At 37.5% G+C, this 14,083-nt stretch overlaps 1 protein-coding gene across 1 annotated transcript; it reads right to left on the reverse strand.

The window, feature by feature from the left end:
- Positions 1-1,643: 1,643 nt before the first annotated feature.
- cyp2a6.1.L (cytochrome P450 family 2 subfamily A member 6 gene 1 L homeolog) lies at positions 1,644-10,461 on the reverse strand. The gene is made up of 9 exons (XM_018230246.2): positions 10,236-10,461; positions 8,909-9,071; positions 7,372-7,521; positions 5,615-5,775; positions 5,350-5,526; positions 4,586-4,727; positions 2,635-2,822; positions 2,071-2,212; positions 1,644-1,916 (listed from the first exon to the last, which is right to left on the reverse strand). The coding sequence occupies exons 1-9, from the start codon at positions 10,413-10,415 to the stop codon at positions 1,732-1,734; spliced, it is 1,488 nt and encodes a 495-aa protein (XP_018085735.1). The 5' UTR covers positions 10,416-10,461; the 3' UTR covers positions 1,644-1,731.
- Positions 10,462-14,083: the final 3,622 nt, after the last annotated feature.

Genomic DNA, 14,083 nt, shown 5'->3' on the forward strand with positions numbered 1-14,083 from the left:
TCCTACCTGCCAGCCACTCATCTGTGGCCCAGTATGACCTATTAATCTAAGCAAATGCTGTGTTTCATTTCATCTTGTTGGAAGTAATAAAAATATGTAGAGTTTAAATTTTTTAGTTAGCAACACCCAGTGCAGTTTTCATGCTGGTTTGTGGCTGTATTCTATTCACAACAGGGTTTTCCTCAACATAGGAAATGTTCACGTTATAAACATTAGCAAATAATTAAAGGCAAGGGAAATGTTAACTTAATCTTTAGGCCAAGGAAACACAGAGCTTTGGCTCCATTGCTCTCAGATTGCTTATTTTTTCAGCCTTAGAGCAGCGGATCTGCTCTGTGCCCCAACTCCATTCATCATAACGACTTCTGCTTGCATGCAGTCACATGGAGCGGCCTGCTTTTTCAGGCCTCCATTTCATGTGACTGCATGCAATCAGAAGTGGTTACGATGAATGGAGCTGGGGCACAGAGCAGATCCACTTCTCTTAGCCTGAAAAAATATGCATGCTGAGAGCAGCAGAAACAATGTTCTGTGTCTTTAGGGTAAAGGCAAACCATGTGGCTTCTGTGCTACACAGGCATTTTCATTCTGAAGTGCTGTCAAAAAAATGTTAGTAAAAAGGGTAGTAAATATGCCCCATATTTTTACCACACATAGCTGATTTAATGAATGTTGACTGTGGAATATGCTAACTACATGTCTATTTCTTAAAATTCTTAAAAAATTCAGAGACAGTTTATAATAAATGTAATATATTTAATATATATTTTGGCTGTATTTTTCTTATATCACCCTTTGTTCTCTGTATCACAAGTGTCAGGTATACCCATGCTCACACTATTTTCTTTTTCCACAACAGGTTTTATTTTCTCATTTTTGTGTTTTATTAACTTCTGGGCACAACTTCAGTATATTGATTGAGAATGAGGTATGCCAAATAATTTCTTGGAATATCCTTTTATTTATCTTTGGAAATATTTTCTGCTAATCTAGTTGCTATGTTATATTTAGATTAACTTCTTTGAGATTAATATTCTATTTAGGAAACCCAAGAAAAAGTTTGAGTATAATAAGTACTTACTTACATACTTAATCCTGTGTCTACCACTGGAGCAAAGGGCCTCAGAGTATAATAAGTAGTAATAAAAAACACAATACATTGTAACCCATGGAGAGGCTGATCTGCATTATAAGCAATTGAGAGGATATATACGGTAATTGGTCAGGAACTAAATACAGAATCATTATTGGGCAAGCCATAGTATTATAGACCAAAAGTGCACATAGTCAGAGAAAGATAACAGATGTATTAGCTATAATCATTTAGTGCTATTGAAGAAGAACAGCACATATCACCCCTTCAAGGGAAGCAAGAGACAACATACACCTTGCAAGGTCACGGTCTTGTAGCATTGGTTCTTTGGTAAATGTAAGGTCTTTTGTATCCACAATTGGTTAAAAAATGAATTTCTCTATGATGATAGTGAGAAATATGAAGAGCAAGCCTCTTTCCTGCAATCATACACACAGTTTCCTGTAGGAAGCAAGGGTTGATAAACCCTAATGCTGACCAAGGCAACAGTGCAGCAAGGCCAACCAAATCACTAATGGTCAGGCCATATCATTATAGTTCAACAGAGATCTTAGGGTAGGGACACCTTTATTACTGATGTGTAAGGACAAAAAATGATTTGTAAGCATCATCATTTTGGCATTTTGGAATATCCTGCTTCAGCAGCGAGGGACAACAAACATCTTGAAGGGCCTAGGTCGTGAACCATTGGTCTTTGGCTCTGGGGTAATTTTAATGACTTCCGTATCCACTGTCGGTTTTAAAATGAACTTTTGTAAGATGGTAGTGAGAAATATGAAGAGCTCCATACGAGCAAGTCCCTCCCCTGCGCACACACGTTTTCCTGTTGGAAACAAGGATAGAGTTCAGACTTACTAAGCATTAGTGCAACAAGGTGTAGGTGCTAAAAATTAAATATTGCATTATAGATAACAGATTTAAATTGTTATGATGTTTATGCAGTAAGTCCCACCTCTTGAAAACCTATGTCTTCCTACCTGCAGAAAATGGCATGAATGCATCATTCTTCTTAAAAGAGCCATTGGCATCCAAAAAGTGCCCAGGGTCAAATTGATATGGGTTTTTGAAGTGTTTAGGATCCTTTAGCACAGATCTCAGCACTGGAAAGATCAAAGTACCCTGAAGTAGGATATAAAATATGTAAATATCAAAATATTTACTATATTAATTTATGCAATTTAAAATATCACCAATACTTTTATGGGTCAGTCAGGCCGATGGGTTGGGTATGCTAATAGGAAAGACATGTGCATAGGTCAGAACTAGAGTCATAATACATTAGACACATGTTTAGGCAAAATGCAATATGGTGCCAAATAGCATGGATATATTTATGATACACTCCTTTCTAGGCTCAAATCAGTAAAATATATGTATTTGGATACTATATATATGTATTTCTTTGTATTGCCATTTTATCGGGTTGTTTTTCTGAGGCCAAAGTTTACCAATAGCAATGAAGTGAGTCAGTCCTTCCAAGTCCAAAGTTTTTATGAGCGTATTACTCCTAAAGAGCAAAACTCAGCAAGCAAACCTCTAACCTTAGGAATGTAATATCCTCTGAAGCTTGTGTCTTTGCTGGCTGCATGGGCCAGTCCAGCTGGAACAATGTCTGCAAATCTCTGAACCTCATGGATCACAGCTTCAGTATATGGCATCTTGCTCCTGTCTTCAACTGATGGACAGCGGTCTTGGCCTATCACTTGATCAATCTCCTTGTGAATCTTTTCTATATATGATCAAACACTGAATTAGAAATAGCATTATTCACTTGTATAGTAAAGTATAAGGGCTCTTTTCCTAACATAGGTGCTAAGTTACGTACAAGTGCTGTTGGCAAAAGCAAACACGAAGCAAGCAGTTCAAAATGAATTGCTGATTGGTTGCTACTGACAAATGCACTGTGCAGTTTAGCACCTAGGTTTGTAAATCAGCCACATACTCAATGGAAAAATCAGTACAAGTTGTAATCACAAAACTTTCATTAATTTCCTTGCTTGCATTTGCAAATGTATATATTACACCATTATGCAAAGCACCTGCACATTTAGCAACAGTACAGAGCTTGACATCCTACAAAGAATCAGCAACAAGAATCAGACACAGTTGCATTAAAATCTTTGGTGTTGGGATGTATGATGCTTGGTGTCAAAATGACACCTGCAGAAGCAAATTAGAAAATGCACAAGTGCAAGGAGTGGCTTTAGATGAAAGTACATTTAATGAATGCAAAAGTTGCATGCCCACATGTTGGCTTCTCCCCTCCCATCCTCTATCCATCCTGTAGATGTTGGTTTTTTTGGAACGCTCCCACCCTTATTGGGACTTATTTTAGTACTGCCCTACCCAAATAAGAAAGCTGTAAGATTGGGTAACTTTACACACATACATACACAAATGACAAATAATACATATTAACAGCATTCCCTGAACATAGAGCCATTCTTAGGTATTTGTTTAGACCAAGAGAAAGCTTTTTACTGTCACCTGAATATAATAAATGATCCATCTCAGATTGAGAGATTAGTTGGTCTTGGACACGATAACCCAATATGAATTGGATGAAGTACATTTTTAGCTTTTCATGTGTCCACTATACCTGTATTCTATTTGGCAGGGCTGCAGTTATATTTGTCTTGGATAACAAGATAAGAAAAACAATAATAAAACATGACAGTGGCAAAGTGCAATGTGTTCTGGCTGCTTTGCAATAATGAACTTGGATCAACTGTCAGGTTAGTAGAAGCTGGCATGATGTTAAGGCAGACGTAGAAAATGGAAATGTTCTATTGCTATGAATCAGGAATATTCTCTCATAATTTAGCCATTACATTCATTTTTATTTTTTAATTCACAAACTAAATGAATAAGAACAATATGTGGGCTAAAAGTTTGTTGAATAACAATTTCACAGGATAAAACAAAAGCATTTTTCCAACACTAGTGAGTCAATCTACTTCAATTGCTTTGCCTAAAGATTCATGAAACTACTAAAAAATGTGTGAAACATACAATGTCTATGGGGACTTTTTTGTTGGGCAAAGTATTAGAATCTATGGGGGTGACTTTGTTGCAGTGAATTTTTTGTAGATATTAGAGTCAATGAGGGACTTTTTTCTCTCACTCCAATTGCATTAAAGTCAATTGGCATTTTTTCTCGTTTTTCTCACTCCAAATGATATGTCAATGAGTATTTTTTCTTACTCCAAATGCATTAAAGCCAATGGGCATTTGTTCTCAAGTTTTTTTCTCACTCTAAATGCATTGAACACCAAAAATAAATAAATCAATTAAAAGTAATTAAAATATAATGTACTGTTGCTCTGCACTGGTAAAAGCTGTGTATTTGTTTCAGAAAGACTGTTATAGTTTATATACAGTAAATAAGCTGTTGTGTAGCCATGGGGGCAGTCATTCAGTCTGAAAAAGGAGAAAAGGCACAGGTTACATAATAGTTGGTGATATACTAGTTCATAGCATGAGCAGGTTTACCTTGAATATCTGGATATTTGAGTAATATAAGAAAGGCATATCTCAGTGTTACACTAGTGGTCTCTGTCCCAGCGAAAAACAAATCAAAGATGACTTCATTCAAATTCTCATTGTGGAATTCCGTGTTAGGATTATTTTTTTCCTGGGAGAAGATCAAAAAACGTTTTAATACAGAATTAATTGTCTGTCCTGAGGCTTTCAAACTTGCTTGGCTCTAGTGCCTCAAATTAGAGAGACTTTCCTAGGCCTAGTGTTTCTCCACAGAAACTCCAAAGAAAAACTGGATTAATAATTTACTAATAATTTATTAATTTATTGTGCATTTAATTGTTGCATTAATTAACCTTATTACGGAGCAAACCATTTTATTTTCTGTGCTGTTACACACTTATATACTGTAAATACTGCCTTAAATACAAATCTTCCTGAATTTGATTGATCATAATACTTATAGTTTTTATAATTGTTTTAAAGATAGAGAAAAAAATTAGCAGACACATGTGGCAGAACTCCTGGTAAGGAAATTGCATGGATCAAGCTAGTAGGACACATTAGTAAAAGATTTCCCACCTTTTTAGTGTGAAATAAATATAATCCTAATGAATAATGTGCATTTATTACAATCCCCCTATACCTATGCAATTGCGCAAGTATATGTGATCTTGACATGTTATTCTTGAGAACTAGAAGTCAGAGTTATTGAGACTGGATACACTTTATTTTACAGGTACATTTTAATGGATCAGCCATTTAGATAAACTTACCTCTTCCATTTTCATAAGAAAGCAATCTATAAAGTCCCTTGGACAGTTCCTATCCAGTGAGTCTTTGTGAGCATTTGCTTCATCCCTCACAAACTCCTTTAGTTTATCAAAATATTTGAAAATATTTTGGTGGGGGCCAGGAATATGTCGTAAAATATTTGGAAAGAAATTGAGAAGCTGTAACAAAAATAACATTATTGTTAATGAAGCAAATAAACATGACAGATAGACAGACAGGTAGATAAAAAAAAAAGCCTATACATACCTGTCCAATGAATGTGTTTGACAATCTTATTATCTCCCTCAGGTACATCAGTAATGTCATAAATCTTTCATCCTCATAGTCAAATCTCTCACCAAAGATAACAGAACAGATGATATTGGATACAGCAAGTACCAGGAGGTACATTGGGTCAAATGGTTTATCTGCTCTTGAAAAAATACATTCATACTTAGCTGTCATTTATACATTCATACTTAGCTGTCATTTATGTAAAACAAGACCATGCAATTTGTAAAATTAATTTTTTGTGTATGTGTTCTAAATCCTATGAAAAAAGAACTAAAATGAAAAATGTTTTGACCGCCCTGTTTATTTGGGCACACCCCCTAAACACTATGTCCATTTTACAAAATGTGGCAGGTTTTGAAATGTTTGAACATATTTCTGGGAATTTTATGTGTTATTACAGTTTTGCTAATACGGGTGAATTGCTCTTTAAGCTGAAAGCCTCAGTTCTCCCAAGAGACCAGCTTATCTTAAATAGTTGCCATTGTATCTTTGCTTCTCTTATTGTTACAGATGTATCAAAGTGCAGGTGCTAAGTATTCTGGGCTCTCTGCCAAGAGCCTCTTATTTAATTACATTTCAGAAACATTTTATCGTTTTCTGGCTGTTAAGTGCAGGAGATCAAAGATAAATAGGGATGGGCGAATTTGACCAGTTTCGTTTCGGCCAGTGAAATGTCACCGATGCCCATTAAAGTCTATGGGCGTCAAAAAATTTTTGTCGCGCAGTGAAATTTTTTTTTAACGCCGTCTTTTTTTTTTGACGCACAATGCCAATCAAGTCTATGGGCGTCATTTTTGCGGCAAAACAAGGCGAAAAAATTTGCCCATCGTTAAAGATAAACTGGGACATTTCACTATCAATCCGGGACTGCATGAGCTGTCAAAATCAGGAATGTCCCACGAAAAACTGGACAGTTGGGAGATATTAATTCAAATTCTCATTACATGGCAGCTCAGATACCAATACAATGAGCATGAGAATCTAATAAGCAGCCTTGTAGCATCAGCTAATATATCAGGCAAACCTTGTTTTCTTCTTGATGATTTGCGAGGAGCAGTAAGCTTAGCTTCTCAAGAACTGTTCAAAGCCCACAAAGCATGTGCAGTGTCACTGACACAAGATGGTGACTCCACACATGCAAATTTTAATGCCTGAATAATTACTGGTATATAAATTCTGATACTTAAGGTTGGTACAGTAAGTTCAGTATATGAAATATAGCATTTCTACCCATATTTGTTTATAGGGTGTAATTTTCCTTTAAAAGCATTCTGTTACATAATTTGAGCTGTTTTATGTGATATATTTCTATAGAGACTGGCAATGTTTTGGGGCTTTAACTTTAATCCCTTTACTGCCAGAGATTTGGCAGACAGCACATTTTTCTATAGCCTAACCTTAAAGGGATACTGTCATGAGAAAAATTTTTTTTCAAAATTAATCAGTTAATAGTGCTGCTCCAGCAGAATTCTGCACTGAAATCCATTTCTCAAAAGAGCAAACAGATTTTTTTATATTCAATTTTGAAATCTGACATGGGGCTAGACATATTGTCAATTTCCCAGCTGCCCCAAGTCATGTGAACATAGGTACTTCATCGTGGCATAGTGCTGCTTCCTCTGCTGAACGATGTAATACCTGTGTCATTGGCAATTAAAGTGCTAATGACATGAGTTATGCAATAACACTCGTTTTGATAACAAAAAAAGTTTTTCCTGTTAATCAACCACCTTTATTCTTTCCAAATGCCTCGACAAGGCTTTGTGATTCCTCTTGGATCCTTTCCTCAATGCTCCTCTTCCCCATTCCGAAATTTCGTAGAGTCATGAGAGTAAATCTCCGCATTGTTTTCCACCTCTCCCCATTGCTCATTATAACACCTAAAATATTTCAAAGGAATAATATATCTTTCTTATTGTTCAAGTACCACAACCTGTTCCTTTATTACATTTGTCTTACAGAGATATTGAGTAGGGCTGAACTGAAGCCAGGATTCGTGGTTTACAGGATTTGGAAGAATCTTAGGGGGTTATTTACTAAAATACAATTTTATCTCATTTTTTTAATAAAAAAAGGTTGACCAAAACCCCATCCACAATTTTGCCTTATCACGAAAATAACTCGAAAAATCGAATCAGAAGAAAAACCTGATAAAATTGAGCGAAAACCTGAATCGTGTGATTTTTTTCTGACTTTTCTTCCAAATCGCTCCATTTTTTCAGGTTATTGTCCGAAAACCCAGAATTTTTCAGATTATTCGCCTAAACCTAGCGCAGACCACTATATCTTCAAATTAGGATAGGGACATCTGCCATTGACTTATACATGACCTTGACACGTTTGAGATGCCGGGTTTTCAGATTCGGCATTATGCAGCTTAGGGGTATAATAATAGAATTATTAAAGGAATAGTTTACCTTTAAATTAGCTTTTAGAATCTAATTGAATGGATAATTCTAAGCAACGTTTCACCTGGTCTTAATTTTTTCTTATTTATAGTATTTTAATTATTTGCCTTCTTCTTCTGACTCTTTCCACCTTTAGATGGGGGTCACTGACTAAACCAATTGCAGATTGTCTCAGAAAATCACTCTCTACGTCATACTAAAAGTTAAGGTGAAGAGATAAGTGCACTTCATAATTATTTGCCTCTTTGTTTTATTTTTGTTTCTTTTAATTAATTAATCATTCATTAACATTAGATGTGACTACTGTCAAAATGTTTATTGTTTAAATGCATACTTTACTCCAGCGTTTAGAGAATATAATCAGGGAGCTGGCACATGCCTTCCAAAGCATTTTTCCTGCATGTAAATTCAGTTGACCTCTGTCCATACACATCAGTGGCGGAACTACCGGGGGAGCAGGGGGTGCAAGCGGGCCAGGGCCCGCACCCCCTCAGGGCCCCCCGGCAGTCCGTGCGCCTCTGTGCGGCGCATATTCCCGGCCAGTTTCCGGGTGTACGGAGGGGGGCGGGGGCCCGGCTACGCGTCCTGCGCCAGGGCCCGCCCCCCTCTAGTTACGCTTCTGATACACATGCCAACTGTGGGCAAGAGGATGCAATGATCAATATTTGCAATAAAGATAACATGAGGAGCCTCACCTGTGGGTCAAGCCCTGTTTTACCACAACATACATTTTACCCTGTGTTCTTGCTTCTTGGCCAGTGTGAGTACATTTAGAGCATGCAATGCTGCTGTATCTACATTACTTTACAAAGGATATTATCATATGTAAACATAAATATTTGTTCCCAAATTTTCTTACCATAATCTTTAAATATCAGCTCGGTAAATTCCATATTTCCCCTATCACTAAACACTTCACTGCGATCGACCAATGCCTCTTTCACAGTATCGTACCCAATGAGCATAACTGATCGATAACTGCCCAGATATAGGGTGTACACAGGTCCATAGGTTTTACTTAACTGCAAAAACAAAGAACATGGAACTTATGAAATAGTAGAATGGAACATTAGCTACACATATGGCCGAGTGAAAGTGGAGGTGAATTTTTGCTTTCAAATATAAAAACAAGTAAAATCCAGTGAGTGACCAATCATATTAAAGTGATATTGACACTAAAAACTACTTTGCAAAACATTAATGTACATTAGGGGTGTATTTATTAACATTGGAGACAAACATCATCAGTTATGTTGCTCATAGCAACCAATCAGCAATTAGATTTGAACATTAAGAAAACAAAAGCAAATATCTGATTGGTTGCTATGCACAACATCATGTTTGTTTCCACTATTAATAAATATGCCCCTAGAAGTACTATAGGTCACAATGACCATTTTTTGCTGATAGATCTGCTTTTTTAGAAATTGTTTATTGAAGTTCTTAAACCTGTTTTGCCGACCTGACTGTCCCTTCTCAGCCTGTCAGTTAGAGTTTCTAATGTTAACGGACTACTGCTTCACAAATATGTCAGCCCCTGCTTAGAGGAACATGGGGAATCAGATAGGTAATGTAAACGTTTAGGGCAAATCCTTTAATGGCAAAATTATACATATAGCATGCAAAGACAATGTTATGATAGATGTAAGAAAGGTTTTAATTTCTGGTGCCAGTATCTCTTTAAATCTATATTCTTGGTGACTTATTATTATGGAACACTATATTCTCCAGAGTAAAACCTGTACACTGAGTTTGATGAAGCAGCTACCATTTATATGCTGATTTATAACTTGTTTATTTCTTACAACTTCTTATGACAAATAATTTTATTTTCAAGCTATTGTTGCCCTGGCCCCTGAGCCATGCTATGTTATCATTTATTAAACAGTAAACAAAAGCCAAGTTTAGCTGTTATATTATCACAACAGTAGGTATAACATGTAATTTGCTAACATTAATTACCACAATCATGCTGCAATAAAATTGAGATAAAAATGGTTGCTATAGTAAGGATACCTATGATGTAACAATCAACCAATGCTTGTATTCTTACAATTGTGGTTAATAATACAGAACAAATTGAGCACCATTTAGGCTATGCAAAACTACAATAATACAGCAACCACTGTCCGTCTAACCTTGAGCCTACTGCACCCTATCCTGTGTGTCCCCAAATACCAACTCACCTCGAGCAAGGAGTCAGGAAGTTCTCTAGTGTTGATCTGTGGAATATTACCCAACAATGGAATTGGGGTTGGTCCTGGGGGCAGATTTTTGAGTTTGATTTTGCCTCTCCATTTGAAGAGGAAAAGCAGAATGGTAACACAGGCAGTCAGAAGAATCGTGCCTGCAAAGCCCAGCACCATCCTCACCGTATCAGCTTTGCAGAAATAATTTCTGTACCTTGTCCTGTTTGTGTTTTTGTGCTGTGCAGCTACCCATAATGCCACGTTCTGTCTCAATCTCTGTGTGATCACAAAGGTGTGTCTATGTGTTAGGTACCGGGTTACATGCAATTAAATTGCATAACAACACCTGTAAATAAAATGTACAAAAAGTGATCCCAAAGCCAAACAAACCTGGTCTTACAATCACAATAAAATGATTAAAGTTTTCTAAACCATAGAAATCACTTCTTGCATATATGAAACTCTTCATAGTTTTTGTTTTGTGCAAGAAAGTGCTCGGTGAATACTCACGTTTGGAACTGGGTGAGTAGATCATCTTTCCAAACGAAATAATTTGGTAATGTGATCAGTGACGGCTTAGACATGTTCATAAGAGATTTAAAGCAGGAGAAACTTGTGCTGTTCACTCACGCACCTTCGTATTTTTAACGAGCTAGGACTGGCAGATGATCAGCAACCACTAGTTATGGTAGTTGTGGTAAAGAAATGTTAGTTTATGTCACAGTTACCCCTGTTGGTATACCTTAGACCAGTGATCCCCAACCAGTAGCTCGTGAGCAACATGTTGCTCTCCAACCCCTTGGATGTTGCTCCCAGTGGTCTCAAAGCAGGTGCTTGTTTTTAAATTCCAAGCTTGGAGGCAAGTTTTGGTTGTATAAAAACCAGTTGTACTGCCAAACAGAGTCTCAATGTAGGTTGACAATCCACATAGGGGCTACCAAATGGCCAATCACAGCACTTATTTGGCACTCAAGTAACATTTTTCATTCTAGTGTTGCTTCCCAACTCCTTTTTCTTCTGAATGTTGCTCACGGGTTCAAAAGGTTGGGGATCTCTGCCTTAGACCTAGTCAGGTTGACTCTACTCCTGGCAACCCACTGGTTGGGCTTGTGTTACATGGGACCCTTTTCACTCAAGTGGGTCCTCACTGCACTGTTGTAGTAAGGGCACACTGATTCCACAAACAAAGTTTGATCTCCTGGGAGGCAGTGGTTCTTTAAAAACAAGATGGAACACTGATAGATGGTAGACACAGTGATAGTGCATGTAGTGCAACATCCAGAAGTAGAACTTACTGCATTGGTGAACCTTCCCCAGTACTAGTTAAGCTCACAGAAGTGTATTACTCCTGAAATTGATCCATTCTTGAGCCTAAACACTTGCACTTTTATACTGGCTGCATTTACACCACAGTGTGCAAGCCTCCTTGTTGGATCCTCTGACTGCTCTTCTAACTACCACGATCCTGTCTTTGACTTCTGTAGTGAACTATTACAAATCTAACATGGCACTTACTTCACCTTACTGGACCTACCTCCACCCAGGCCTTCTGGAGCACACCTCCCCATCTCCAGCACTTGGAGGAACCAAAAGAAACTGAGCACATGTGTTTCCCTTTTTATAACCTGGGGGAAACCAGACACTGCTAAGGGACCTGCCCCCCCCAACTGTAATATAGTTGACGTGTGCCAACAGTGTGTGGCATGCACAATGTTTCAGGGGGCTCCTGCCTCTCTTCCACAGGTTCAGTTCATCTCATGTGAGAGGCATGCAGCACCCTACCACAACTGCAGTAGAGTTACTTGTCAATGAGTGTACCAAGAAGAAAGCCACAGATAAAATGATCAACGATGGAGGAAGAAAATGAGAAAAATAAGAAGCAGAGGGGTGATCTAAAATGAATTGGGGGAAGAGAACAAGCAGCCAATGGGCAAGAGTAATTAATAAAGTAGAAAAAAAGGTATAGCAATGGAAAGAAAAGAGGAAGAGGTAAAGTAAAGAACACAGGGAATATGGGAAATGTGTAAGAAAAAAGACAGAATGTGCAGTGAAAATAAGAAGGGAGAATTGTCCTAAATTATATGACAAACAAACCTTCTCTTAATATTACTTTTCCTTTTATTTAAATAGGAAGAATTATAGTCACAGGCCCACTAAACACAAAGGCCTACTGGCAGTTACCTGATCAAATATATAGACCATTGCATGTCTAAACCCTCCCTGTACGTGACTTGCCCTGGCCTGTTGCCTGGACTTTGGATTTGAACTTGAACTTTACCCTTGCCGTGCCTTGCTTGTACTTTTCTTGCCGGATCTCTGTCTCTTTAGCCTTTGTGTCAGTACATGCCTATCACCTTGCCTTTTTAACCCTGTCCGGGCCTACAATAAAGTATTCCTGTTTGCCAATCAATTTACTCCTTAGGCCTCACTTTAAACCCTATGGGTAGGACTACATGGACTACAATCCGACGCGCTGTGACAAAACGCCTGCGACAAAACTAAGGTAAGTGAATGCATTGTCGCATGGTGTCGCATCGTTGATCCAACGCGACACGACTGTCCGATGTAGGCACTGCACAATGCGTCTGCATCCTACAGTCTTGTCGCATCGGATCAACGCTGCAACTTCATCTGACATTTCTCTTTTTACCTTATTTCTGTCGCATGTGACTTGTCACAGCGTGTTGGATCGCGCCGAAAACGTCCATGTAGTCCTACCCTTAAGGGACCAAGGTCCACTGGTGTTCCATAGTGGCCCCTCTTCCACTCACAGGAAGTCACATTAAAAATACAAGATACATTTTTCTTCAACATCATGCTTGATTTATTGTATTTGATAATAAATGGAACCTAGTGAGGGATTATTCTTTTTACACTTTGTAAACATAATTTGACGTGTAAGAAAAAATTATTAAAAAATAGTTTTTAAAATAGTTTATTTTGCACAGTTTATGTCCACAAAGCAATGCCTAAAGTTTTCTATCCATATCAAAAACATTATATGCAAAGTGAAACCTTATTCGACATCAGTATTTCTTCAGCATGACCATGGACAACAAGTGATTAATACTAGACAGTAAAGCATTTGCACTTTTATATAATACATAAATTTACTTTAGCAAATGGCAAAATTTCACTGATTGTATTGGGGTTGGGGTCGTTCTGCAATAGCAAATACATTACACTACCTCATTAGGTAGGCTCCTGTCCAATATGCCACAACTGTTCTTCATAAAAAAAAAGGGCTTCCATGTTGCCAATTTCTTATAAGCACAGCACCCAGACAGTTTCTTAGACAGATAAGGGGTGGGCTGGATAGGGCTCTGATCTAATTGGTTGATGTAGAAGGCAAGGGGTGCATAATAACGACAATGGTGGGGGGGGGTTTCAAAAAATCCATGTTTTTTTTCAGTGCAAAATCCATGTTATTTTCTGGTGAAACAAAACACATGGCTAAATTTTAGCATGGCTTTGAAATAAGTTTTACTACCAATAAACTAACTAAAGTAACATCCTTACTGCATTTCATTTGTCATGTCTCACTAGTTCTGTTCTTGTAGTTCAGCTGCAACATCCCCCACCATTTCTGATGGGGGCAGCTATGGCATATCTCCCAACATTTTGGAAACAGGAAGAGGGACAAAAAGATTTGCTCTGCGTATCGCAGTGACCACACACATTACCATGTCATTTTTATAAAATTTGTGCCAGGTTATGAAAGTTTGAACACATTTCTGTGGTTTTTATGTGTTATTACAGTTTTGCTAATGAAGGTGAATTGCCTTTTACGTTGTGTTTTTAAGTTCTTATCTTATCTAAAACCATTACAAAAGTATGTTAAGTAT

This window comes from Xenopus laevis, chromosome 8L (genome assembly GCF_017654675.1).
Source record: "Xenopus laevis strain J_2021 chromosome 8L, Xenopus_laevis_v10.1, whole genome shotgun sequence".
Lineage (NCBI taxonomy): Eukaryota > Metazoa > Chordata > Amphibia > Anura > Pipidae > Xenopus > Xenopus laevis.